The 25,380-nt window shown below is 45.7% G+C and overlaps 1 protein-coding gene across 1 annotated transcript in view; it reads right to left on the reverse strand.

Moving 5' to 3' along the window:
• RGMA (repulsive guidance molecule BMP co-receptor a) overlaps nt 1-21,515 on the reverse strand; it is a 35,997-nt gene extending 14,482 nt beyond the window's left edge. Inside the window, exon 1 of the mRNA XM_081964961.1 lies at nt 21,307-21,515. Within this exon, the coding sequence (XP_081821087.1) occupies nt 21,307-21,388 (82 nt within the window). The 5' untranslated portion in view covers nt 21,389-21,515. The remainder of the gene's footprint in view (nt 1-21,306) is intronic.
• Between the last annotated feature and the right edge of the window lie 3,865 nt (nt 21,516-25,380).

Here is a 25,380-nt window from a genome sequence, read left to right on the forward strand (position 1 = left end):
TCCACTGAGACACCTACACTCACAGCAAAATGAAATAAAATGAAATAAATCATATTACGGCTTTCTCTATTTTTTTTCTTGCGTCCATCACGGTCACCGTGCATTGGATGAATGATCTTTGTTGAGTTCTGCAAGCTGGCTTAGCAGTTTGTCTGGGGGGAGGGTGGCCGGGGAATAACCGTCAGCAAAACCAGACAAAAAGATGCAGCCAAAATAAGAAGCCAAGAAAAATTACACAGACATCCTCAGTGCGCAATGCACAGGCAAGTCACAGAATTTATGTAGAGAGCCTCAGTCACCCAGATTTTGGTTGTGCCAAAGATGCTTTTTTTTTTCCCCAGGAGGCAACTGGACTTTCTGTTTTTTTTTTCTTTTGAAGATGTTTTGCTTCCCATCCAAGAAGCTTCTTCAGTTCTGACTGGATGGTGGGGAATGGAAGGATTGATATTCCTTGAAGACAGCTGGTCATTTGCATCCTTTTAGAGAGTCTTTGAGGCCACTTGGAGGTTTATCTGTGTTCTCGGGATAACTTGAGTAGTGCTAATGGTTCCTGTAATCTGCAATTTTTTCCTCTGGAAATCTCATTCTCTGTCATCCCTTCTTCTTTTGCCCTCCATCTTTCCCAGCATTAGGCTCTTCTCCAGTAAATCCTTCCTTCTCATTAGGTGGCCAAAGGATTTGAGTTTCCTCTTCAGGATCTGGCCTTCTAAAGAACAGTCAGGGTTGATCTCCTCTAGGACTGACCTGTTTGATCGCCTTGCAGTCCAAGGGACTCGCAGGAGTCTTCTCCAGCACCAGAGTTCAAAGGCCTCCATTCTTTGGTGTTCAGCCTTTCTTATGTCCACCTTTCACAGACATCCATTGCAACTGGGAAAACCATTGCCTTGACTATTCGTACGTCTGTTGGGAAGGTGATGTCTCTGCTTTTTAGTACGCGGTCTAGATTTGCCATAGCTTTCCTCCCTAGGAGCAAGCCTCTTTCCTTCCCTCCCTCCTGCCAAATCTGAGTTTCATCTTCAGGATCTGGCCTTCAGAAGAGCAGTCAGGATTGATCTCCTCTAGGACTGACTGGTTTGATTGCCTTGCAGTCCAGGGGACTCGCAGGAGTCTTCTCCAGCACTTCACCATTTGTTTAGCAGTACATTATGGCAACAGTGTGTTTTACTAAAATTGTGGCTATCTCTGATAAACTTCATCAGTCAAACCACTAGGGAGTTTTATAGACTGAATCCACCCTCTTTGGGGGAGGGGGGGGGAAAGGTGTCATTTACACCTGCATTTGAAATTTGACACATATTTATTTATTCGGTCAATGATCAACAACATAACGTAGAAACAAGAGAGATAAAAGACAGCAATTACAATCAGGATCTACAGGGAGATGTGGGTGCAATTATAGATTAGCAACTGCAAAATAAATAAAATATGGTATACTCTAAGCACCGCATCTAAGGACATGGTGGCTCAGTGGCTAAGACACAGAGCTTGTTGATCAGAAAGGTCGGCAGTTTGGCAGTTCAAATCCCTAGCGCCGCATAACGGAGTGAGCTCCCGTTACTTGTCCCAGCTTCTGCCAACCTAGCAGTTTGAAAGCATGTAAAAATGCAAGTAGAAAAATAGGAACCACCTCCTCCCGCCAAGGAGTCTTTTTTAACGGAAGAACGGAGCGCTGCGGAAGGGACTGTCGAACGAGAGTGAGAATATGCATATAAAGATAAAGGCTCCCCTCGTACATGTATATGTGCTAGTCATTCCCAACTCAAGGGGGCAAAGTTCATCTCTGTTTCAAAGCCAAAGAGCCAGCGCTGTCCAAAGACATCTCCATGGTCATGTGGCCAGCATGACTAAATGCCGAAAGTGCACGGAACGCTGTTACCTTCCCACCAAAGGTGGTTCCTATTTTTCTCCTTATATTTTTACATGCTTTCAAACTGCTAGGTTGGCAGAAGCTGGGACAAGTAACGGGAGCTCACTCCATTACGTGGCGCTAGGGATTCGAACCGCTGAACTGCTGACCTTTCTGATCAACAAGCTCTGTGTCTTAGCCACTGAGCCAGCACGTCCCTTTGAGAACATGCATATGCTCTCCTAATTAAAAAGCAAGCATGTAAGATTTTGCCAAGAAAGCAAAAGACAAGGTAGATAGTACTTAACTTGCAACAGTCCATTTGGTGAGCCTTCGAAGTTACAACGGCACTGAAAAAAAGTGACTTACGACCTTTTTTCACATTTGTAACCATTGCAGCCCGTGGTCATGTGATCAAAAATTCAGATGCTTGGCAACTGACTCGTATTTATGATGGTTGCAGGATCCCAGGGGTAGGGGGGGGGTCCACGTGATCCCCTTTTGCGACCTTCTGGCAAGTAAAGTCCAGGGGAAGCCAGATTCGCTTAACAACGGTGTTGAATTGATTCACTTAACCGCTGTGGCAAGAAAGGTCGTAAAATGGAACAAAGCTCATTTAACAACTGCCTTGTTTAGCAACAGAAATGTTTGGGGTCAAGTGTGTTTGGAAGGTGAGGATTTCCTGTAACTGACTAACCAACATAATATTCTCCTTCTTCTATTCTTTTCCTTCTTCTCCTCCTCCTCCTCTCCTCCTCCTCCTCCTCCTCCTCCTCCTCCTCCTCCTCCTCCTCCTCCTCCTCCTCCTCCTCTCCTTCTCCTTCTATTCTATCTTCTTCTTCTCCTCCTTCTTCTTCTACTCTCCTTCTTCTTCTATTCTTCTCCTCCTCCTTTTCTCTTCTGTCAACATTTTGCAAAATCTGACTTTTCCCCATTTAGGGTGACCCATTTCCAAAGCCATAGAGTTGGCAGGCCTGAGGGTCCTGAGCTTGAGAAAGGCTGAAACGGTTCCTTTTCCCATCTGCCACCCAGGGCACAATTCGACTGTAACAAAAGTAAGCAGGAAGGAATTGCCTGGAGAAATGGGAGGAGCGGCATTTGCACAAGGTACCCCGCAGCCTCTGGAGAGAAGAGCTGCTAACAAGCAACGTGATAAATGCAGGTCTTGAAAAAACTATCTTTCTCTCTACCGTAGACCCAGACAAGGCTCTCCCTCAGGGACCCATGTGTACATTCCCCTCCGCGAGGCTCTACTCACCCCACACCAATGCCCAAAGGCTAAAAGAAAAATGGAAAGCAGCTGGAATCGGAAGACAGATATTCCGGAAAGTTTAATAAATGTTCTAAATGCCTGGCAAATCATTCTTTTTTCCCCCCCTTCCTTCTAATGGAAAAAATCCAAATGGATTTGGACTGCTCTGGTTTTGTGGTTTTTCCAAGCATCTTTTCACACACACACACACACACACACACACACACACACCGAAGGAAGCGTCATGTAGAGATCCAGACATTCAGCAAAACAGAATTCACAAACCTGGGTTTGCAATACGCTTGGCTCAAGTATTCCAATTCTCCATTTCCATCCTTTGTATATTTTATTGATGTAATTCCTTGAAGGGGGGTGGTGTCGTAAAAACAAGGGAGGGTCTGAGCCCCCACCACCACCACCAATACAGGTGATCCTCAGCTTACAACCGTTCATTTAATAGTTAACAACTGCACTGAACAATAGCGACAACGGTTGCAAGATCTGCACAGCCACGTGATCAAAATTCAGATGCTTGGCAACTGACTCATACTTATGACGGTTGCAGGGTCCCGGGGTCATGGAAAATTCAAAATTAGGGGAAAAAAATACAGTTAACAGAAAGCTGTAAAAGTGTAACTGTGATTTTAATGTTCAAAAAATGTTGAATAAAAATTGTGTGTGTGTGTGTGTATGTATTTATTGTGTCACAACCCCTGGTATGCCCAAATATGGGAGGGAGCATACTGCTTCCCTTTTCTGTCTATCGGCTCACCCTAGGAGCCATCCAGGCAGAAAGCCATTTTTTTATGTTGCCTTGTTACATTTGTGTTGCATTTGTGCTGATAAATAAATATTTTATAAATAAATATTTATAAAAAATATAAATATATGTGTGTGTGTGTGTTTGTGTGTGTGTATGTATGTAGAATGAGTACATGAAATGGATACAAATCAATGGGGTTGTTAGGACAGGGACGGTAGGCATGTTGGTGTGCTGTAAGGTCCTCCTTAGAGACCTCTTAGGAATGGGGTGAGGTCAACAGTAGATAGTCTAAGGTTAAAGTTTTGGGGGTTTGGGGAAGAAATTCCCCATTCCAGGCATTGACCACTCTGTTGCTGAAGTCGTATTTTCTGCAATTGAGTTTGGAGCGGTTTACCTTGAGTTTGTATTTATTGTGTGCTCGTGTATCGTTGTGGTTGAAGCTGAAGTAGTCGTTGACAGGTAGGACGTTGTAGCAGATAATTTTATGTACGACACTTAGATCGGACCAAAGGCGGCGTAGTTCTAAGTTGTCTAAGACCAAAATTGCGGTGATTCCCTTAACAACTGTGAGAAGGAAAATTGTAAAAAGGGGGCCGAGCTCACTTAACAAATGTCTCGCTTAGCAACAGAAATTTCGGGCTCAATTGAGGTCGTAAGTCGAGGACTACCTCTCTGTATAGAAAGTCACGTTTATCTTTCTTTTCAATATATATTTTTTCCATCATGAACACTGTGATTTTCCTTTGAAAAGCTCCCAGCAAGCCGTTGATTGGTATAGGCAAACTCAAAACAGGTAAATCTTTTTTAAAAGAAATCTGGGGAGCGGGCTTTTAAAGGAACTTTAAAAGACTTGGAGCTCTCTTTTTTTTTAGGGGAGGAGAATTAAAATCTCTCTTCGAGGTGACTGTTCTGCTTACTGGATTTCTGCAGCATGACCTGAGAAAGCACAGGGGCTGGAAAATAAGGATCGCACATGCCTCCCCCCACCTCCAAGCTGCATGCTATTCCCTTCGGGGCTAAACAAACCCTTCTTTCTCACACAGGTGTGCACAGGCTCCACCAAGCACTTGCATATCAATCAGGACGCCCAGGTGAGCCAGCCCTGTTCCAGGTATTCTCACAGGACTCTGCATGCGCAACTGCTTTTATTTTTTATTTTTTTAAAAAAAATACTGGCACGGAAGGATTCCTGGTTGGAACGCAAGCGTTTGTTTGGATCGTGCAATGCGCAACTTTTTGCTTGCTGGGCCTCCTCTTCACATACGCCAAGCCCAAAGGCATACAGGGAAGAGCCCTGGGCGCAGCGCTCTAAATAACAACTTGAACACACAATGGAGCGCCTGCCAAAATGTCTCGTTGCATCTCAGGGGCTGGTGTCAATTCCGAGAAAAGGGTGTGGCAATCAGCAGCCGAAAGCAGCCAGTTCAATCCGTGAGTTTCATAAACAGTGGAACATTGGCTTTAAGAAACTGAGAGATGGATATATATGATTTATGGGCGGGAGAATCCATTTTGGATTCCTCCAGATACTTCAGGGAGCTGAGAATACAGAGATCCCATCTCTCCAGGGCTGTGCCTTCCCCCCCCCCCCCAAACGTTCTCTTAAAGCCCTTTCCTTCCACCCAGTGGTGGGATTCAAATAATTTAACAACCGGTTCTCTGCACCAATTGATTTCTTCCAACAACCAGTTCACCAAACTGCTCAGAAAGTTTACAACCGGTTCTCCCAAAGTGGTGCGAACCGGCTGAATCCCACCACTGCTCCCAACTCCGTGGAAACTCGCTGTCTGGATTTGTAGAACGTGGAAAAAGACTAGGTGAAAATGGGGTTTGTTCGTGGCACCAATTATAGAGAAGAGGAGAGAAGGCCGGATCTCCTGGTATGGACATGTCCTGAGAGCAGCACCTTCCACCATGGCCAAGACGGCCTACCAACTAGAAGTCAATGGCCGTTGGTGCCCAGAACACAGATGGCAAGACACCATCAACAAAGACATACAAGGTGAGTGCCTGCACCCTGGAGATGCAACGGACCCTGCATTTGTGGAAATATGTTAGGGAGGAGGAGGAGGAGGAAGAAGAAGGAAGAAGAAGAAGAAGGAAGAAGAAGAGGAGGAGGAGGAGGAGGAGGAGGAGGAGGAGGAGGAGGAGGAGGAGGAAGAAGAAGAAGAAGAAGAAGAGGAGGAGGAGGAGGAGGAGGAGGAGGGAAGGAGGAGGAGGAGGAGGAAGAAGAAGAAGAAGAGGAGGAGGAGGAGGAGGAGGAGGAGGAAGAAGAAGAAGAAGAAGAAGAAGAAGAAGAAGAAGAAGAAGAAGAAGAAGAAGAAGAAGAAGAAGAAGAAGAAGAAGAAGAAGAAGAAGAAGAAATGGGGTTTGTTACTGAAAAGCCATTTGGAACCCATCCATTACACCTAGAACCATATTGTAGGTATCTGTTTGAACCCTGTGCAATATATAAAACCACTATTTGTTAACCCACATCTCAGAATTGTCATGTGTGAATGCAGCAAGTGGGATGTTTATAATAGTTGAAATATGGCGAGATCCATCTGCTTAGCTGAAAGCAATAAAGACCAAAGCTTAACTGGAAGCAGTAAAATAGGCTGGAAAAGGCTACTCAATTTCAACACCTTTACTAGGGTGGGACTAGAACTCACCATGTCCTGGTGTTTGGCCCAAAGTCACCCAGCTGGCTTTCATATTTAAGGTAGGACTAGAACTCATCCCCTTCTGGTGATTGGCCCAAAATCATCTGGTTGGTTTTCATAGATAAGGCAGGACTGGAACTCATGGTCCCAGGATTTCTAACCTGGTGCCTTAATCTCCAGACCCAAGTGACCTTCAATGATCAATTTAATGCTCATGAGGACCCAGAAGCAAGGCAAGAGGCTGACTATTTACCTACTGTTGACCTATATGTCATACAGATCATATATTGTCCCAAAGGCCAGCAATGTCTCCTCTCACACAACAGGTTCGATGTATAGTAACCCATTATTTTTAAGTCAGTTGAACACAACACAACAGAAAATACAGGCAAGCTAGATGATAGTCAAGCCCATCACAAACATCTCCAGAAAGGTCCCACATGAGAAACAGAGGACTTTCCAGGGCCACCACAAGTGCCTGAAGCTTCCTTTTCCTTGTTTTTGTTCAAGTCCATTTTAAAGCCGTTAACCACCTTGGTGTAATCTCAGTGTAAAGAGGGCTATTCTTCTTCATCGGTTGAGCCAACTACCTCCGCTGCATGACTCCAATCTCTGAAAACATCCTTCACACAATGACTAACCTACTTGCTTGTCTCCCAGAGCATGCACAGTCTGGTTCCTGCATCCGCTTATTTTGGGGCATTTGCACAATTTATTAAACCGCAAAATTAAGTTGCCAATCCTTTTTTTAAAACAAAAAAGTTAATCCAGGTAAAAAACAAACAAACCCTACACTTTGCACCTTCTTCAAAAGCAACCATTAGGCTCTTTAATAGGCAAATTAAGCCTTGGCCACAGAAGTCTTACAAAAGTGACTGAGTTTCATCTTCTAAATTAATGTTGTATTGTATTTATCTAAAATAACATTGTACTGCTAACTAGGGCATACCAAACCTTTGCCAGACCAATTCTCGAATATGCCTCGTCTGCCTGGAATCCACACTGTATTTCGGACTTTAATACGATTGAGCAGGTCCAGAGGTATTTCACGAGAAGAGTCCTCCACTCCTCTGCTCACAATAGAATTCCTTATGCCACCAGGCTTGAAATTTTGGGCTTGGACAACCTTAACTATGCCACCTACGGTCTGATCTAAGCATAGTACGCAAAATTGCCTGCTACAACGTCCTACCTGTCAATGACTACTTCAGTAATACTTGGGCAAACAATCGATACAAACTCAAGGTAAATCGGTACAAACTCGATTGCAGAAAATACGACTTCAGCAAGAGTGGTCAATGCCCGGAATGCTCTACCCAACTCCATTGTTACATTCTTTAAGCCTCACAGCTTCAACCTCAAACTGTCTACCATGGACCTCACCCCATTCCTAAGAGGTCCGTAAAGGGGGCTTGCATAAGCGCACCAGTGTTCCTACCGTCCCTGTCCTACTGTCCCCATTTATTCGTACCCATTTCCTATGTTCATGTCCATGTTTATACTTATACCTGTTATCTTGTACATGTTTGACAAACAGAATAAAATAAAATAAATAAAAAATAAAAGAAGAGATTGGACAACTATTTGTCTGAAATGGTATAGGGTTTCCTGCCTTAGCAAGGGGTTGGACTAGAAGACCTCCAAGGTGTTGGGAAAATGCACAACTTCTGAAGGCAAGTTGTCCCATTGGTTCATTGTCCTCACTTACTTCTAGGTTGCTTCTCTCCTTCATTAGTTTCCACCCATTGTTTCTTCTCTTACCCTCAGGTGCTTTGGGGAAGTTGGGGACAAAGAAAGAGTAGTGGTCAATAGCCCCCAGTGCACCTCGACAGTGGTTAGAGATCCACCATTTTTGAAAACCGAATAGACAGAACCTTGAGGAAGAATCACAAGCCTTATTTTAGATCTGTCCTGCAATTTTAAAATCATTTCTGCAAGTGATCAAACGAGGTCCAACTTCCTGCAAGACCGTATGTCTGTTCTCTGGAGTCTTCCTCCCGAGGAAGAAATGGTGTTGGGTTGGAAAGATGAGCATATATGACGTAGACTCTATGTCATTTCCAGTCTCTTCTTAAAAGGAAACATCCACAACTTCTGGAGGCAAGTCGTTCCACTGATTAATTGTTCTAACTGTCAGGAAATTCCTCCTTAGTTCTAAGTCGCTTCTCTCCTTGATGAGTTTCCACCCATTGCTTCTTGTCCTACCCTCAGGTGCTTTGGAGAATAGCTTGACTGCCTCTTCTTTGTAGCAGCCCCTGAGATATCAGAACACTGCTATCTTGTCACCCCCCTAGTCCTTTTCTCTAGACTAGATGGCTTTCCCATTCACTGCCAGCCCAATAAATCTAGATCTCGTTCTGAATTTTCCAGCTCCTTAAAACTGGTTTGGAACCTACCTACTGCTGCCTAATAAACACACACCACCACCCTTGTAAGTACCCGGGATGATTAGGGCAGGTGATTAAAAGAGAAACAAAAGCAGAAGAGCTGTGTTGTGGGATTGCCCTCGTAATTACCAAATTTGACAATTGCAGGTTGCAGAGCTCTCGAAAACGTTTTACAAGCAATTTCCAACCCTCCTAAAAAAGAAAAGGGACCGCTGCCTTTATTAGAGAGATGGACACGATAGGCTCCCTTTTGCAGGGCAACTAACTAACTAACCCCAATAGAGAGGTCAATTTCCCTTCCCAGCCTTAATTTTGCAACCCTTCCAATTACTCTGGTTTCTAATGCTTCCCCTCCCAAAAGCCTTCCCACACGCATCAGATCTGCCGGGCAGATTCTCTTCCAGGTGTCAAAAGCCACTTGGGTCTTTCTAGCCAGTAATTCCAGTCTGGATCACTCCAGTCCGCCCAGTAACTCACTTGCTTTCCTCAAACTTCCCAGCTCCAGCATCCTGAATCCGCAGCTCTCCCAAAACTTTGGCTCTGCTTGAACGTCAGCTATGGAAGACAGAGCAAGCCTGATGTTTATCTCAACTCCGAAGGGAATTAATTCTTTTGCTTTCTTCGGAGAAAAAAAACTGTGCTTCAAAAGCAGGATGGCAGAAGGTTAGGGGTGTTGACCAGTGGTGAAATTGGTGGGCATGGCAGGGGAAGGATACTGCAAAATATACATGCCCTCCCCACTCTGGGGCCAGCCAGAGGTGGCATTTGCCGGTTCTCCGAACTACTCAAAATTTCCGCTACTGGTTCTCCAAAACTTGTCAGAACCTGCTGGATTTCACTCCTGGTGTTGACCCACAGAGAAAAGGGATGTGGCTCTGAGAATATACTCATCCTGCCATCTTGATTACAGGTAGCGTCTTGACTTATGAACACAATTGGGACAGGAACATCGTCCGTTGCTAAGCGAAGAAGAGGCGATTAACTGAATTGTGGCCAATTTATTTATTATTTGGGTTTTGCACACTGCCTAATGCTTCTGAGGGAGACCATTCATGCACCTGATAAATAGGTAAAGTTCAGTAACAAAGATTAGCCCATACTTAATTCAAGCATACAATATACTCAACCGTATTTTTCTATTGTTCAGCATTAAAAAATGGACCCTCTGCCTTCTCACAACACACTGGACATAAATTGGCCTGCCTATTCTCAGCTTAGTGTGTGCCTAAATTCCCTTTTGCATGGTTATTTTACGGCTCAGTGTGTTACATGAACACAATAATCTAAATTCCTTAGACCTGCCTACCTTTGTTGAAGAGACACTCAGCGAAGGAACAACTACTGTTCCTGCAGGAGTCAAGAGGCCATTATAAGTAACAGACAATCCTTCGCGAAGTTCTCCATCCTCTTTTGAAACCAGGCAGATTGGCAGAATAGCAATAGCACTGAGACTTATATACTGCTTTACAGCCCTTTCTAAGCGGTTTACAGAGTTAGCCTCTTGCCCCCCCAACAATCTGGGTCCTCGTTTTACCCACCTCGGAAGGATGGAAGGCTGAGTCCACCTTGAACCTGGTGAGATTCGAACTGCCAAACTGCAGGCAGCTGGCAGTCAGCAGAAGTGGCCTGCAGTACTGCACTCTAACCACTGTGCTACCGTGGCTCGTATACAGATAGTCCTCAGCTTACAGCCATAATTCAGCCCAACATTTCCATTACCAATCAAGAGAGTGACTAAGTACCTTCCAACAGTTCCCATCCTGAAATCCTGTGACTTCACCATTTTGGATGCTTGGCAGATTAGCTAGATTCGTTGAACAAGCGTGTTACCAACAATGATTCGCTTAGCAACTGGAGCAAACAGGGTTGTAAAATGGGGCAAAACTCACTTAGCCACTGTCTGGCTTAGCAGACAGTGGGCTCAATGGTAGTCATAACTGGAGGGCTACCTGTATTTCGAGCTTCTTCCCCACAGTGTCAGGCCTGTGTTAATCTCGCTACAGGACACAACCTTCTGATGAAGGGTGGCAGCCTGTCAGGCCCAGAAGCCATCTTTTGCATTGGGCCTTCAGGCCTACAACATTCAATCCTGTGGGGAAATGGGGGGGGATTTTATGGAGTACGGGAGATATATAGTCATAATAACATTCCTTTCTCAGAGAGTCAAGGACGCCTTGCCTTGCACCTGGAAGGGCATGACTAGAAGGTATCTCCAGTTGGGACACTGCCTGGTTGGGCCATGTGATGGACAGGTGGGGGCTGGGCAAGGGCTTGGACTTTTGTTTGGGTGGGGAAAACCTGGAAGCTTTCAGATTTGGGTTTTCCCAGATGTGCCAATATGACACCTCTAATAAAGTGGAACTTTGAGGAAACTCAAGCCTCGGAGTCTTCTTTCGTTGGGGGTGTTGCTTGGAACCCTGACACATGGTTTCTTTTAATTTTCTAGAGAGCAACGTTTTGGGAACGTCCCCTTTAACACGACACCGATTCTTCCCCCATTCCCAAGACCGGTGGGCCTACCGTCTTTTCACATTGTCAGGCTTAAGTTAACACTTCTATGCTACCAGCTGTTGACATCTCCCCTTCCACAGCATTTACTCAGAAGATAAGTGGAGTTAAAACAGCTCCTCCATCCTCAGTCTGCCAAGACTTAAAGCCACTTTAGAAAGTGTCTGGCTAAAAGCCTCTTATCTTCTTTTTTTCAGTGATGGTTTGATTCTTAAAGCTGTCTCAAAGGGGCTTTTTCAAAAAGCAATTGGACTGTTTTTTTTTCCTTGCAGAAGAAGAAGTCCACAACTAGCAACACTTTGTTCACTGACCATTCAAAGTTGCAACGGCACTGTAGAAAGGGACATACGACTGTTTTTCACACTTACGGCCATTGCAGAATGCCCATAGTCCCATGAGATTTACATTCGGATACTCGACCACTAACTCACATTTATGACGGCTGCAGCATCGTTCTGGGGTCACACGATCCCCTTTTGCGACCTTCTGGCAAGCCAAGTCGACGGGGAAGCCAGATTCACTTAACAACCGTGGGAATAATTTAACAGCTGCAGGGATTCAGTTAACAAACGCAGGAAGAAAAGCCATAAAATGGGGCATTTTAACAAACGTCTTACTTAGCAATCTCAATTTCGGGCTCCTTTGTGATCGTAAGTTGAGGACTAGCTGAAGTTTCACTTCTCATCCAAGAAGCTTCATCGGTTTCAGTAGGATGGTGGTGAGGACGATGTTATGCTAGAACCAATGAAGCTTCTTAGATGAGAAGTGAAAAAACTTTCTCCTCTTCTTCTTCTCCTCCTCCTTTCTTCTTCTTTCTCCTCCTCCCCCTTCCTCCCCTCCTCTTCTTCTTTCCTCCTCCTCCTTCTCCTCCTCCTCCTCTTCTTCTCTTCTCCTCCCTTCCTCCCCTCCTCCTCTTCTTCTCCTCCTCTTCTTCTCCTCCTCTTCCTCCTCCTTCCTCCTCCTCCTTCTCCTCCTCTTCCTTCTCCTCTTCTTCTTCTCCTCTTCCCTTCCTCCTCCTCCTCCTCCTCCTCCTCCTCCTCCTCCTCCTCCTCCTCCTCCTCTTCCTCTTCCTTCTATAAACAATCCAGTCATCCTATGAAAAAGCACCATTCAGACAACTCTGACTTGGATGTCTGAGAATCTCCACAGATTCTTAAAGCCGGATCTTTTGCCGAGGCCAATCAGGTACAAAACTGTTATCATTTTCTCCGATAACCTTCTTCGTTGCCCTCCAGCAGACAGGGATTAAACTCACATCTTGGACATATTAGTATCTTATTCCTCAATTAGCTCACCGTCAGATACATTGGATAGTGATTCCTAGAACTGGTCACACTAGTTGAGATATCAGATATCCTGCCTCTACATTTATAGAGGGCCTCAAAATACAGATGGCCGACTTGGAGTTGCCAGCAGAAAATCTCCAAGTAACTTATACATTATTCCTTTTGCAGAATTCACTGGAGAACAATCTGTAGAAAAACCTGACAGACAGCAAGAAAGTTTTGAACTTCCTTGACCTGAAAATTCAGACTTTCAAAGAGGCCATTTTTTGAAGTTATGTGCTAGTTGTTCCTGACTCTAGGGGGCGTTGCCCATCTCCGTTTCAAAGCCGAACAGCCAGTGCTGTCCGAAGACGTCTCCATGATCATGTGGCCGGCATATCTAAATGCCGAAGGCGCACGGAACGCTGTTACCTTCCCACCAAAGGTGGTTCCTATTTTCCTACTTGCATTTTTACATGCTTTCGAACTGCTAAGTTGGCAGAAGCTGGGACAAGTAATGGGAGCTCACTCCGTCACGCGGCGCTAGGGATTCGAAACGCCGAACTGCCGACCTTTCTGATCGACAAGCTCAGCATTTTAACTTCTCCCTTCTCCACAGCTCCTTCATGGTGACCACATCCTTACCTCAGAGCAAGCAATCCTAACCCTTCCAAGCCCAACATTTGCATGGCTAAATGAGACAGTTGTTAAGTAAGCTTTGCCCCATTTTACCCCCTTTCTTGCCACAGTTGTTAAGTGAATAACCGCACTTGTTAAGTTAGTAATACGGCTATTAAGGGAATCTGACTTCCCCACTAACTTTGCTGGTCAGAAGGTCGCAAAAGGGGCCTTTTGGCTGCCAGATCCAACACGAGCCCCCAGCTATTAAATGAGGTTTTCTGTACCCTTCCCAAGCAGCTCTGGAAAGAAATAAGGAGCTTTGCTCCATTGTAACCGATCAATCGATAATATTTTTTTTCCCAGTCAAGCCAAATTTAAAAGAAGGAAAGCAGAGCGAAGCAAATAAATACAAGTAACATAATTGGGTTAAGGGAGATGAAGTTGCTTAGTTCGCATACATCAGGGATGTCCAAACTTGGGAACTTTAAGACTTGTGGACTTCAACTCCCAGAATTCCCCAGCCAGCTGGCTGGGGAATTCTAGGAGTTGAAGTCCACAAGTCTTAAAGTTCCCAAGTTTGGACACCCCTGGCATACGTGAAAGGGAGAAGAAAAAGCATTTTCCAAAGGATGGTCTGGTCTAGCAGAAGTAGTTGTAGATTATTGATTGACTAGCCTTGCAACCTTATCAATAAAATTAAAAAAAAAAGTAAAGTAAAGTCAAATAAAGTAAGTAAAGTAAAAAGTAAAATAAAGTAAAGTAAAAAAGTAAAATAAAATAAAAAAATAAAGTAAAAAAGTAAAATAAAATAAAAAATAAAGTAAAAAAGTAAAGTAAAATTAAAAAATAAGTAAAAAAGTAAAGTAAAATAAAATGGAATGTGGTAGAATGGAATAAAATACAGCACACAGTCTCATTTTGGAATGAGGAAGAAATCAAGTGATAAAAATACATATAGATGCAAAGGAACCACTCTTACAAAGTCCCCCAATTTGTGCCGTAGGTCACAGGATTCATAAGATCAGGGCCTTTAGTAGTTCTACACATAATATGTAAGTCTCAGCCCGGGAGGGAGGAAAGGTGACCATTTGTGGTTAGGATCCGGTTGGGCTGTCCTTTCCCAAAAAGGGATGATAAAGATTTAAGCCTAATGCGGGCATATAATTGAAAGTCAAACAAAATATGAGAAATATTGTCAATAGCTGGAGTGCCACTTATGCAGGTTCTCTCAAAATACGGCAAATGGTGGAAGCACCTGTATTCGACCAGGGAGTCCAATAATACAAACTCTTTGAAACCATACCTGAAGACATGAGAAAGAACATTGCTAAGCCCATCAAAAGAAACATTCTGCTCCTAGCCTCCAGATATTTTGGGGGGGAGGGAGCATTTCCTTTTACTTCTGTAGGCTAGAACTGTATAACCTGAAGCCACCCCCCTGCCCCACGTTACTCAAAGGTTTGAGAGCTGTCTTTCCAAAGCCTGCATTCCCCCAAGACCCCCCCCCACTGGTTTTTACCCAATGTGACTGAAGGGGGGGACGGGACACCCGATTAAAATCCCTGGGGAATAACTGCATTTACAGGATGTCTATGGAGATTCTCATATCATCCAGGTCACGGTTGTCTCCAAGGTTCTTTTCCACAACACAACTGGAATTTCTTGTTTTGTTTCGTTTTTTCTTTCGCTTCTCATCCAAGAAGCTTCTTCTTCGGTTTTTCCATTTTCAGGAATTATTTGTCAACTGAAAATAATGTCAACTGGAAGTCATCTCTTGATTTTTTAAAACTTTTTCTATCCTGGCCCAAACCCCTCTTGAACCCCTTGTAGATTACTCAAAGAAAAGTAGGGGGGGTTAAAGAAAAGGTAAAGGTTCCCCTTCTATATATGTGCTAGTCATTCCCGACTCTAGGGGTTGGTGCTTATCTCTGTTTCTAAGCCGAAGAACCAACGCTGTCCGAAGATGTCTCCGTGGTCATGTGGCCAGCATGACTAAACGCCAAAAGTGCACGGAACACTGTTACTCTTTCCACCTAATTTTCTACTTGCATTTTTTACGTGCTTTCGAACTGCTAGGTTGGCAGAAGCTGAGACAAGTAATGGGAGCTCACTCCATTATGCGGTGCTAGGGATTCGAACTGCTGAACTGCCAACCTTTCTGATTGACAAGCTCAGCTTCTTAGCCATTGAGCCATCACGTCCCTGAAGAAATAAGGGGAGGGATCATTTAATACAGGACGACTTCAGCCCTGCAGCTCCTTAGAGACTCACTGATTTATCAGAACATAAGTCTTTGTAAATTCCCATCTCTTTCCCCACACAGGGGAAAGCATTAGCTGCCACAAGATGTGTTGAAGGCTGCAGGCTTCCCAGACCTTAAACAAAGATTAAATAACTTTATAAAAGCCATGAAGAGGTCTAGGAAGGCCTGAAAGAAAATATTCACGGGTCTTAGTTACCTGAAGCGAATGAAGAGGGCCATTAACCCAGTGGTGAAATTCATTTTTTTTACTACCGGTTCTATTGGTGTGGCTTGGTTGGCGTGGCAGGGAAAGGATACTGCAAAATCCCCATTCCCTCCCCACTCCAGGGGAAGGATCCTGCAAAATCCCCATTCTCACCCTACTCCAGGGGAAGGATACTGCAAAATCTCCATTCCCTCCCCACTCCAGGGGAAGGATACTGCAAAATCCCCATCCCCACCCCACTCCAGGGGAAGGATACTGCACAATCTCCATTCACTCTCCACTCCAGGGGAAGGATACTGCAAAATCCCATTCCCTCCCCACTCTGGGGCCAGCCAGAGATAGTATCTGCAAAGTAGTTCTCCAAACTACTCAAAATTTCCACTACCGGTTCTCTAGAACCTGTCAGAACCTGCTATATTTCACCCCTGCATTAACCCAAGGGAAAATACTCTACCAGCAAGGGGTAGTTTGGCCCTAGCCAGAGAAACAAAGGCACAAATGTATCTATTGCCAGAAAGACCCTTTTAGTTCACCAAAAATACCCCTTTTAGTTAACTGCTCTCCAAGCAGATTACAACCAAGATGAATTGTGGAGAATGTGAACCCAACCAGCCAAGGTCTACAAAATGTCAACCACAGTAGATCTAAGATTTCTTCCTTGATTCTATCCCTTCCTCCCCCATTAAAACAAAAACAAAAAACCCGTCAAGTCAAAAGAATACTTTGTAAGTGCCCCACCTCCACCCTAACCTCTTTTATTATCCACTCCTTTTTGGGCTGCTGAGGCTGAGAAGGAAATGGATGCCCAAACACACACACCTGGATCGAAAATCAAGTTGCTTCTTGCAGGGCGAATCGGAGCATGACGTATTTTCACCAGAAAAGAATTTTTGTACCAATAAAGGAGAATATTTGTAGCTCAGGATGGGAATGAGAAGGAACCTCGCTGTTCTCTCGAGTGGGTTTCTTGCGGATGTTTTCATCGTCCAAACTAGGTAACATCATCACTCATCATCACTAGCATTGATGATGTTACTAGTTTGGGTAATGAGACATCTTCAAACAACCACCAAACTCAGAGAGTACCAAGGACCCCCCAAAGAATTTTGGATTTGCTTGGACTCCATAGCACCTTCCCATAGATGGAGAGGGGCAGTTTAAGGAACCCTAGACCATGGCTATTTCCCAAAGGATGATTGGTTCTGTTACCCATTTCATGAGAATTATAGAGGAGTGTGAAAGTTAAGAAACAATGGTGGTGATGGTGGGGGATGATTATAGAGGTGTGGGGGCACAGTGGTTAGAGTGCAGGCTACCTGTGCTGACTGCCGACTGCATGCAATTTGGGCAGTTCAAATCTCACCAGGCTCCAGGTTGACTCGGCCTTTCATCTTTCTGAGGTGGGTAAAAGAAGGACCCAGATTGTTGGGGCCAAAATGCTGACTCTGTAAACTGCTTAGAGAAGGCTGTAAAGCACCGTGAAGCGGTATATAAGTCTAAGTGCTGTTGCTATAGTTTGTGGCACAGTCAGCCAGATGTTCAAACAGGTGTTGGCGTTTTTATCCACCTATCGAGTCTTCCAAAGACTCGGGATAAGCCAGGAGGTTGTTGTTGTTGTTATTTCAGATTTACTCTTCAATTTGATTCATAGTCTGGGACTGGTAAAAACATAACAGTTCAAGTCCTAACCAAGGGCCTAAGAGCTCTTAAGGGAGCTTCTGAATATACAGACCGTTCCAAGTAAGATTTTTTTTTTTTTAAGTCAGAATAGTCAGGTCTAATACGTTCAAAATTTCCATGTATTTAAGCAGTCCTTTGGGTATTGCTCCAAGGGCTCCTATTACTATTGGTACAACCATTGACTTCTCTCTCCACAGTTGCTAAACTTCAATTGGCAAATCACAGATATTTCATTGTTTTTCTTTCTAGCTGTTTCTCTTCCATTCGTGCATCAACCTGGTGTCATTGCAATATCAATGGACCAGACCTTTTTTCTTTTCTTTTTCTTTTCCACAATAGTGATGTCAGGAGAGTTGTGGGCCAGTCGGTCTGCCCGCTTGGATCCGAAAGTCCCACAGGATTTTGACCTATTCATTCACAAGAACTTTATCCACTTGGTGTTCCCAAGCAATGATTATTATTATTTTATCTGCACACTTGAGCAAGACATACACACAGGTGTTAATAAACTGGATGGTCTTTGTTTCTAATTTTTTTAAAAAATGTTCCCCTGGCACGTCGTCATTTCTCACCTCCGCAAAAGGGGAGGTTTTGCAAAAAAGAAAGAAAGAAAAAAATGGGTTTTTTTGTTCTGCACACCAGAATAATTAGACACAAGGACAGTTTTCCCCTCTGAATGCCATCACTCTGCTTAACAATTAATTCCCACAACACTGTCATATTACCTACTAAGACTGTATTACTATTCTTCTTCTCTTCCTTCCTAGTACCTTTCTCTTCCCACTTATGACTATAACCATGTTGCTAGTATCTTTAACATTTATATTGTTTTTATTTGTTTCCTAATATGATTTGATAGCTTATTAGTAACCTTGACTATCAGTAAGTGTTGTATCTTTTTATTCTTGATGAATGTATTCTATTCTCCTTATGTACACTGAGAACATCTGCACCAAAGACAAATTCCTTGTGTGTCCAATCACACTTGGCCAATAAAGAAGTCTATTCTATTCTATTGTCAACTTGTTGTTCCCAAGCGATGATTATTATTATTTTGTCTGCACACTGCAGCAAGACATACACACAGGTAAGCTGGATGGTCTTTTGTTTCTAATAAAAAAAATGCTCCTCTGGCAAGTCATCATTTCTCACCTTCGCAAAAGGGGAGGTTTTGCACACACACAAAAGGAAAAAAAGAAAAAAGTCACTCGGCAGCATGTATCAACAGACAAATTACCCCTCGCGCATCACCCCTTTCTCCTGTGCGCCCCCCCCCTCTTCTCCATCGCCTGGAGTAAACGGTGGGGAGGAGGGAGGGGGAAACAAGCCCAGCGGCCACGAAATTGGAGAGTTTGGGAAGGGAACAACTCCGCCAGTGTGAAGTTACGCTCCCCTCCCCCAACGAAAACAAGCATGCAGGAATGTGCAAAGCAGGGTCTGCCAGAAACGCTGTGAAAAAGCAGTGGGGGGAATTCATTGGAAACAGATGGCGTTTTTCAGCGGGCGATGCTGAAAATTCACTCCTTTCCCCGACTTCGTAAAAACAAACCGAGAAAGGGGGGGGGGAGGTTGGCGAAGAAGGGGAAGAAGAAGGAGGAGGAGGAGGCGAAGGAGAAGAAGGGAAAGGAAAAATGAGAAGGAAGAGAAGGAGAAAAAAGAAAAGCAGAAGAAGAAAGTGAAGAAAAAAGAAAGAGAAGGAGAAGGAGAAGAAGGAGGGAGACTAAAGAGAAGAAGAAAGGAGGGGAAGAAACAAGAAGAGACGAAGAAAGAGAAGGAGGAGAGAAGAAGGAGGAGAAGAAGAGAAGAAAGAGAAGGAGGAGAGAGAAAGCGGGGGTTCTGGAAATCAAATCTCTGCAACTAAGCGAAGGAAAGCTCGCAAATAAACAAGAACGAGGCAACGGGAGGGGGGCGAATGCGAGGAAGGGGGAATCAAGAAAAGAGATCAAAACATTCCCAGCGCCTGTATTCCCCCCCTCAACAGCCGTCCTCCTTCTTTGGGCTTTGATATAGTATTACATATAGATCAACATCTGGCAACGTAGTTTAAAAAGCACAGCAACAAGCGCTTAGCAGGTTCCAGCTGGGAAATCCATGGGCCGGCATAGTAGTCTTCCACAAATGTCTTTCCACCTTCCCCCTGCCCCCCACCCTCAAAAAGCGGGTGTCCAAATGTTCATTCCTTTCCGTTTCATTCCCGTCTTCGCGCCCCCACCCACCCCCAAAAAAGTTGCGAAGAACAATAACATCGCATCCAACGAAGGGACGGAACAAGTTAATTCGGCTGACAGGTCGACGGCGCCATCTTCCTCCTCCACGACCCCCCCCCTTGCCCACCCCCCGCCCAAAATAAAATAAAATCGTAACTTCTTTCCCGGATGCAAAAGCCGGAATAAATTTAAAATAAAGGCGACGGGCGAGGCGCGTGCACTGATTTCCAGAGCCTTTTCTGCTTCCTTTGCAAACTCTTATAAAAACGGCATCTGAAGGCGGCCAGCCGGGGATCTGTTAGGGAAGGGCATTCTGTGGAAAGAAACCGGGGAGGGGGCTGCGATTTCTGAAAAGGACCCGAGTGAGAAGCCCCTTCTCACTCGGGGTCCGTTGGGCCTTTGTGGGGCCGTCCGTCATCAGGGACCTTAAGGAAGAGATCTGAAAGGAGAAGGAGATTCTCCGAGGAAGACGGATCCTTCGGATAGAGGATCCCCGCAAGGTCCAGATCCTGTAAGGATTCGACCGTCCAAAACCAGCACTCCGAAATTACCACCCGGGATAAGAGAAAACTCCACACTCTGCATTAAACGCATTAAACGGCAGTGGGAACCGGGCAAATAGCGATTTTAGGGAAATCCCCGACAAAGGGCTCCATCTCGGAATAGGTTTCCCGCAAGCCAAGGAGGGAGACTGCCCCTGCTTTGTTCCCCTCCCCGCAAAAATTTGTAAAGGCAGGCCGGGGGGGGCTGGAAGGAGACCCCCCCCCCCACACAAAATCAGTTCCCTTCCCAGCCTATTCTTCCACTAACTATCCAGTGGGGTTCTTTCCAACGCTGCTCTTCAAAAATCGACCTTTATTTTTTGGCGTCTGCCTCTCTCTGTCTTGCAAGGGAGCCTGGAAGGGGAGACTCCGTCTTAGGGGAGAGACAAAGGCCGAGCGAAGGAATACTTATACGGGAGGCATTTTTTTAAAAAAAATTATGAAAGAAAGAAAGAAGGAAGGAAGGAAAGAAGGAAAGAAGGAAAGAAGGAAAGAAGGAAGGAAAGAAGGAAGGAAGGAAGGAAGGAAAGAAAGAAGGAAAGAAGGAAGGAAGGAAGGAAGGAAAGAAAGAAAGAAGGAAAGAAATAAGGAAGAAGGAAGGAAGGAAGGAAGAAGGAAAGAGAAAGAAGGAAGGAAGGAAAGAAGGAAAGAAATAAGGAAGAAGGAAGGAAGGAAGGAAGAAGGAAAGAGAGAAGGAAAGAAGGAAGGAAGGAAGGAAGGAAGGAAGGAAGGAAGGAAGGAAAGAAGGAAAGAGAGAAGGAAAGAAGGAAAGAAGGAAAGAAGGAAAGAAGGAAAGAAGGAAAGAAGGAAAGAAGGAAAGAAATAAGGAAGAAGGAAGGAAGGAAGGAAAGAAGGAAAGAAGGAAGGAAAGCAATCGGCCCGGGATGGGGGAATCTAGCTGAGTTTAAAAACCACCCGACTCTACCCGGTGCTTTATAGGAGAGCCCACGGCCCGAAGGACGAGGCCTTGGAGGCCAGCTACCCATCGGGGAAAAGGGGGCACCCGGAGCAAGGTTCTTGCAAACGACCCCTTTCCCCCCAAGGAAACTTTTCAAGATTTAAAAACAAAACCAAAGCAGACAAACAAAGGGGAGGCGGGGAGAGGGAACCGGCGCTCCTTACCTGCGGGGAAGATGGAGAGCAACAGGAGGAAGAACTGGGTCAGTCCGAGGGCTTTCGCGCTTGCCCCTTTCCCCATAACCATCCATCCAGCTTCAGATCTAACCACTAGTCTCTCCCTATAAGAAGAGTGGTTTCCAAAGGAGAAGGAGAGACGGGGCGGAGGAGGGAGAGGGAGAAGGGAGCAGTGGCGGCAGGAGGAGGAGGAAGAAGAGGAGGAGAGGAGGAGAGGAGGAAGAAGAGGAGGCACGGAAGGAGAGAAGAAAACGGGATCAGCAGAAGAGCATACAGAGAAAACGGAGCAGCAGTCAAAATAGATAATGCATATATATATAAAAAGGGGAAAAGTCGAGCGCCCGGTGGCGCAGCGAACTTCGAGCAGCCGCAGCAACTAGCCTTTGCTGGAATGCCCTCCCTCGTTTCTCTTCCCTGAAAACAGGCCGAGCTGTCAATCACCCCTCCGGCCTGCCAATCAGCTCCCGTGCTCGCTCGGCGTGTCTAACCCACAAAGGGGAGGGTCCCGCCTGCCCGGGCAGAGGCGGAGATCGAGTGCCAGCCAATCGCGCCAAAGGCAGGAAGCGAGAGCCTTGTGCAGCTGGATGCCAGGCGCGCCAGCTTGGAAGGCGAGCGAAGGCGGCGGCGGCAGCAGAGCCAGTAACCTGGCCGCTCCTCGGGCTTCTTAAAGTGGCCCTTTCCAGGGAAAGGGAATGCAAAGAAAAAAAAGTGGTGGGGGGTGGGAGAAGGACTGGGTGGCAGGGCTCCTGTCCCCCTTGGAAAGGGTTTCTGTAACCCAACAGAACAGAATCAAAAGAGGAAGGGATCTTGTAGGTCATCTAATCCAACCCCCTACCCAAGCAGGAGACCCTACACCGTTTCTGGCAGATGGCAGTTTAGTCCCTTCTTGAAAGCTTCCAGTGATTAACAGAGTTGGAAGGGACCTGGTAGGTCATCTAGTCCAACCTCCTGCCCAAGCAAAGCTACAATGGCACTGAAAAAGTGACTTACGACCATTCCTCACACTTATGACCTTTGCAGCATCCCTATGGACACGTGATTTACATACAAATGTTTGAAATTGCCAGGTCCCGGGGTCTTGTGATCCCCTTTTGCGACCTTCTGATGAGCAAAGGCAATGGGTGAAGGAAGCCAGATTCACTTAGCAACTGTGTCAGTAAGTGAACACCTGCATTGAAGTTGGAGAGCCAGGTTCTCTGAACAAGCCTGTACTAATTCAACAACTGCAGTGATTTGCTTAACAAACGGAACAAGAGAAGTTGTAAAATGGGTCAAAACAAATTTCTCACTTAGCAGCATCAATCCTGGGCTCAATGGTGGTCGTAAGTTGAGGACACCTGTATCTTGCTGTAGAAATTCAAATAAACCAGGGAGAAATTCTCATGGGTCAACCTTTGTACTGTTTCCCTGTTTCCCAGTTAGGAGTGTGTGTGAATAGCCAGTCTGGCATTGGGCCATTCCCTCTCCTGCCTTCCTGGCACTCCCCCCCTTCCTTTGTTGTTGTTAGTTGCGAAGTTGTGATCGACCCATTGTGACCCCATGGACAATGTTCCTCCAGGCCTTCCCATCATCTACCATCCTCGGGAGTCCATTGAAGCTCACGCTGACTGCTTCAGTGACTCCATCCAGCCATCTCATTCTCTGTCGTCCCCTTCTTCTTTTTCCCTCAATCTTTCCCAGCGTTAGGCTCTTCTCCAGGGAGTCCTTCCTTCTCATTAGTTGGCCAAAGTACTTGAGTTTCATCTTCAGGATCTGGCCTTCTAAAGAGCAGTCAGGGTTGATCTCCTCTAGGACTGACCGGTTTGATCACCTTGCAGTCCAAGAGACTCAATGCAGGAGTCTTCTCCAGCCACCAGAGTTCAAAGGCCTCAATTCTTTGGTGTTCAGCCTTTCTTATGGTCCAACTTTCACAGCCATCCATTGCAACTGGGAAAACCGTAGCCTTGACTATGCACCCTTTTGTTGGCAGGTCTCTGCTTTTTAATATGCTGTCTAGATTTGCCATAACTTTCCTCCCCAGGAGCAAGCGTCTTTCCTTCCCTCCCTCCTATCAAATCTGCAATAAGGCCTCAGGAGGGAACTGGTGTCTCCTTCATCGGTCAGGGAAAAAGCTGCCGTTGAAAAATCTTTGCAGCTTTTCTCCTTCACTTGAAGAAGTTTGGGGAAAAGTTGCCCTCTTGTCATCTTGGGTTTTTCCTGTTTTCCTCTTTCATTTATGTTTGAGCGTTTTAGGGTTCTTCTTTTGTAGGCTGTCCGGAGTTGCAGTGGGTGAGACAAGACAGACAGACAGACAGAACAGAACTGAAGAAGCTTCTTGGATGGAGAGGGGGGGAAAAAAAACCAAAACAGTTTAGTTGCCTTTTGGAAAAGAACTTTTGGGACAGCTGCGACCTGGATGATGGAGAATCTCCGTAGCTCTTTAAATAAATCAAAGTTCTAGGCAATTCCTGCCCTGGCTATTCCCACAGGCCTCTCCCCGCTTACCCTCCCCAAATCTCGTTCAGAGGAAAATTTGGCAAGGTTGCCCCTGCTCCAGTTCCCAAGGGGTCCTGCCACAGGCAAAAGAAAACTTCATTTTTCCCTTTGCATCTCATTCTGCGAGAGATTCTCTTGAATCTCGCCAGTGAGCGAGCCAGCCGTGTGTTGGGGTTGTGGGGTTTGGTGGTGGGGGTGGTGGGGGAATTGGAGGAGGAGAGCCGAGAGCGCACATTGACCTCCCCCAGCCAGGCGGTGGTCTGTGCCAGGAGGGCCCCCACGTGCCGAAAAAGAAGCAACGGCCCTGCAGTCTCTATGGGGGCCGAGGGAGACTTTACAGCCGAACAAAGGCTGCCTTGTGTGAACAACTTGGCAGATGGTACCTTTCGCTCTCGCCTCCCGCAGGAGGCTCTCCGTCGCAAGGCTGAGATGTAAACTTCACACTTGCGGGCTTCTTCCAAAGGGGTCCCAGGGATAGGGGGCCCCGGGGTGGATGGGTAGGTGGGCTGGGAACCGTCCACTGTCTTATTTTGATCTCGGCAAGGAGGAGACCTGTCTTTTGGTGGGTCAGAGATTGATTTCCAATCAAGGTGGGGGGCCCCTTTCTCTCCCTCCCTCTTGTCCCACCCCCACCCACATTGCATACTGCATCCTCGATCTGCATCGGGGATCCAAGGGGTAGCCCCTAACACTCTCTTGTGTGAACGCATCAAATCTGGGTTCACCCCAGTGCTGGAAAAGACCATTCACCCAACTCCTTTTGGCTTCATAGGAGTTCTCAGCTCTGCCCTGCCTTATCCGTGTCAAATCTTTGCCAAACCTCAAGGGACGAGACCCTAGAAAAAGGCTTGATTCGGGGTCTCTGGGATGAGATGAGGTGGCGCAGTGGTTAGAGTGCAGAGTTGCAGGCTACTTCTGCTGACTGCCGACTGCCTGCAATTTGGCAGATCGAATCTCACACGGCACAAGGTTGACTCAGCTTTCCATCCTTCTGAGGTTGGTAAAATGAGGACGCAGATTGTTGGGGGGCAAGAGGCTGACTCTGTAAACCACTTGGGGGGGGGCTGTAAAGCACGGTGAACCGGTATATAAGTCTAAGTGATATTGGTATTGCTAAAGTTCGACGCCAGAAAAGGGACAACGGGAGTCAAGAGGAGTTGGACTTGGGTTGTTTGTGGCAACGTAAGAACTCTAAGCTGATGACACATTTAATTCCATCTCTCAGGTCTGCCTGGTCTCCTCCTATCCACCTAACATAAATATATCATCTGATTCTGGAGCTAGCAAGACTCCCAAATACTGAAAACAGGTGGTTAGGAGCAGGAGTCAAGGAGAGAAGACATTTCCTTCAGGCTAAGCCATGGTGGTGCAGTGGTTGGAGTGCAATATTGCAGACTACCTCTGCCCACAGTCTGGAGTTTGATCCTGACTGGCTCAAGGTTGATTCAGACTCCCATCCTTCCAAGGTGGGTAAAATGAGGACCCAGATTGTTGAGGGCAAAATGCTGACTCTGTAAACTGCTTAGAGAGGGCTGTAAAGCACCGTGGAGCAGTATATAAATCTAAGGGCTATTGCTATTGCTATAG

This window comes from Natrix helvetica, assembly GCF_964273705.1.
Source record: "Natrix helvetica genome assembly, chromosome: 12".
Taxonomy (NCBI): Eukaryota; Metazoa; Chordata; class Lepidosauria; order Squamata; family Natricidae; genus Natrix; species Natrix helvetica.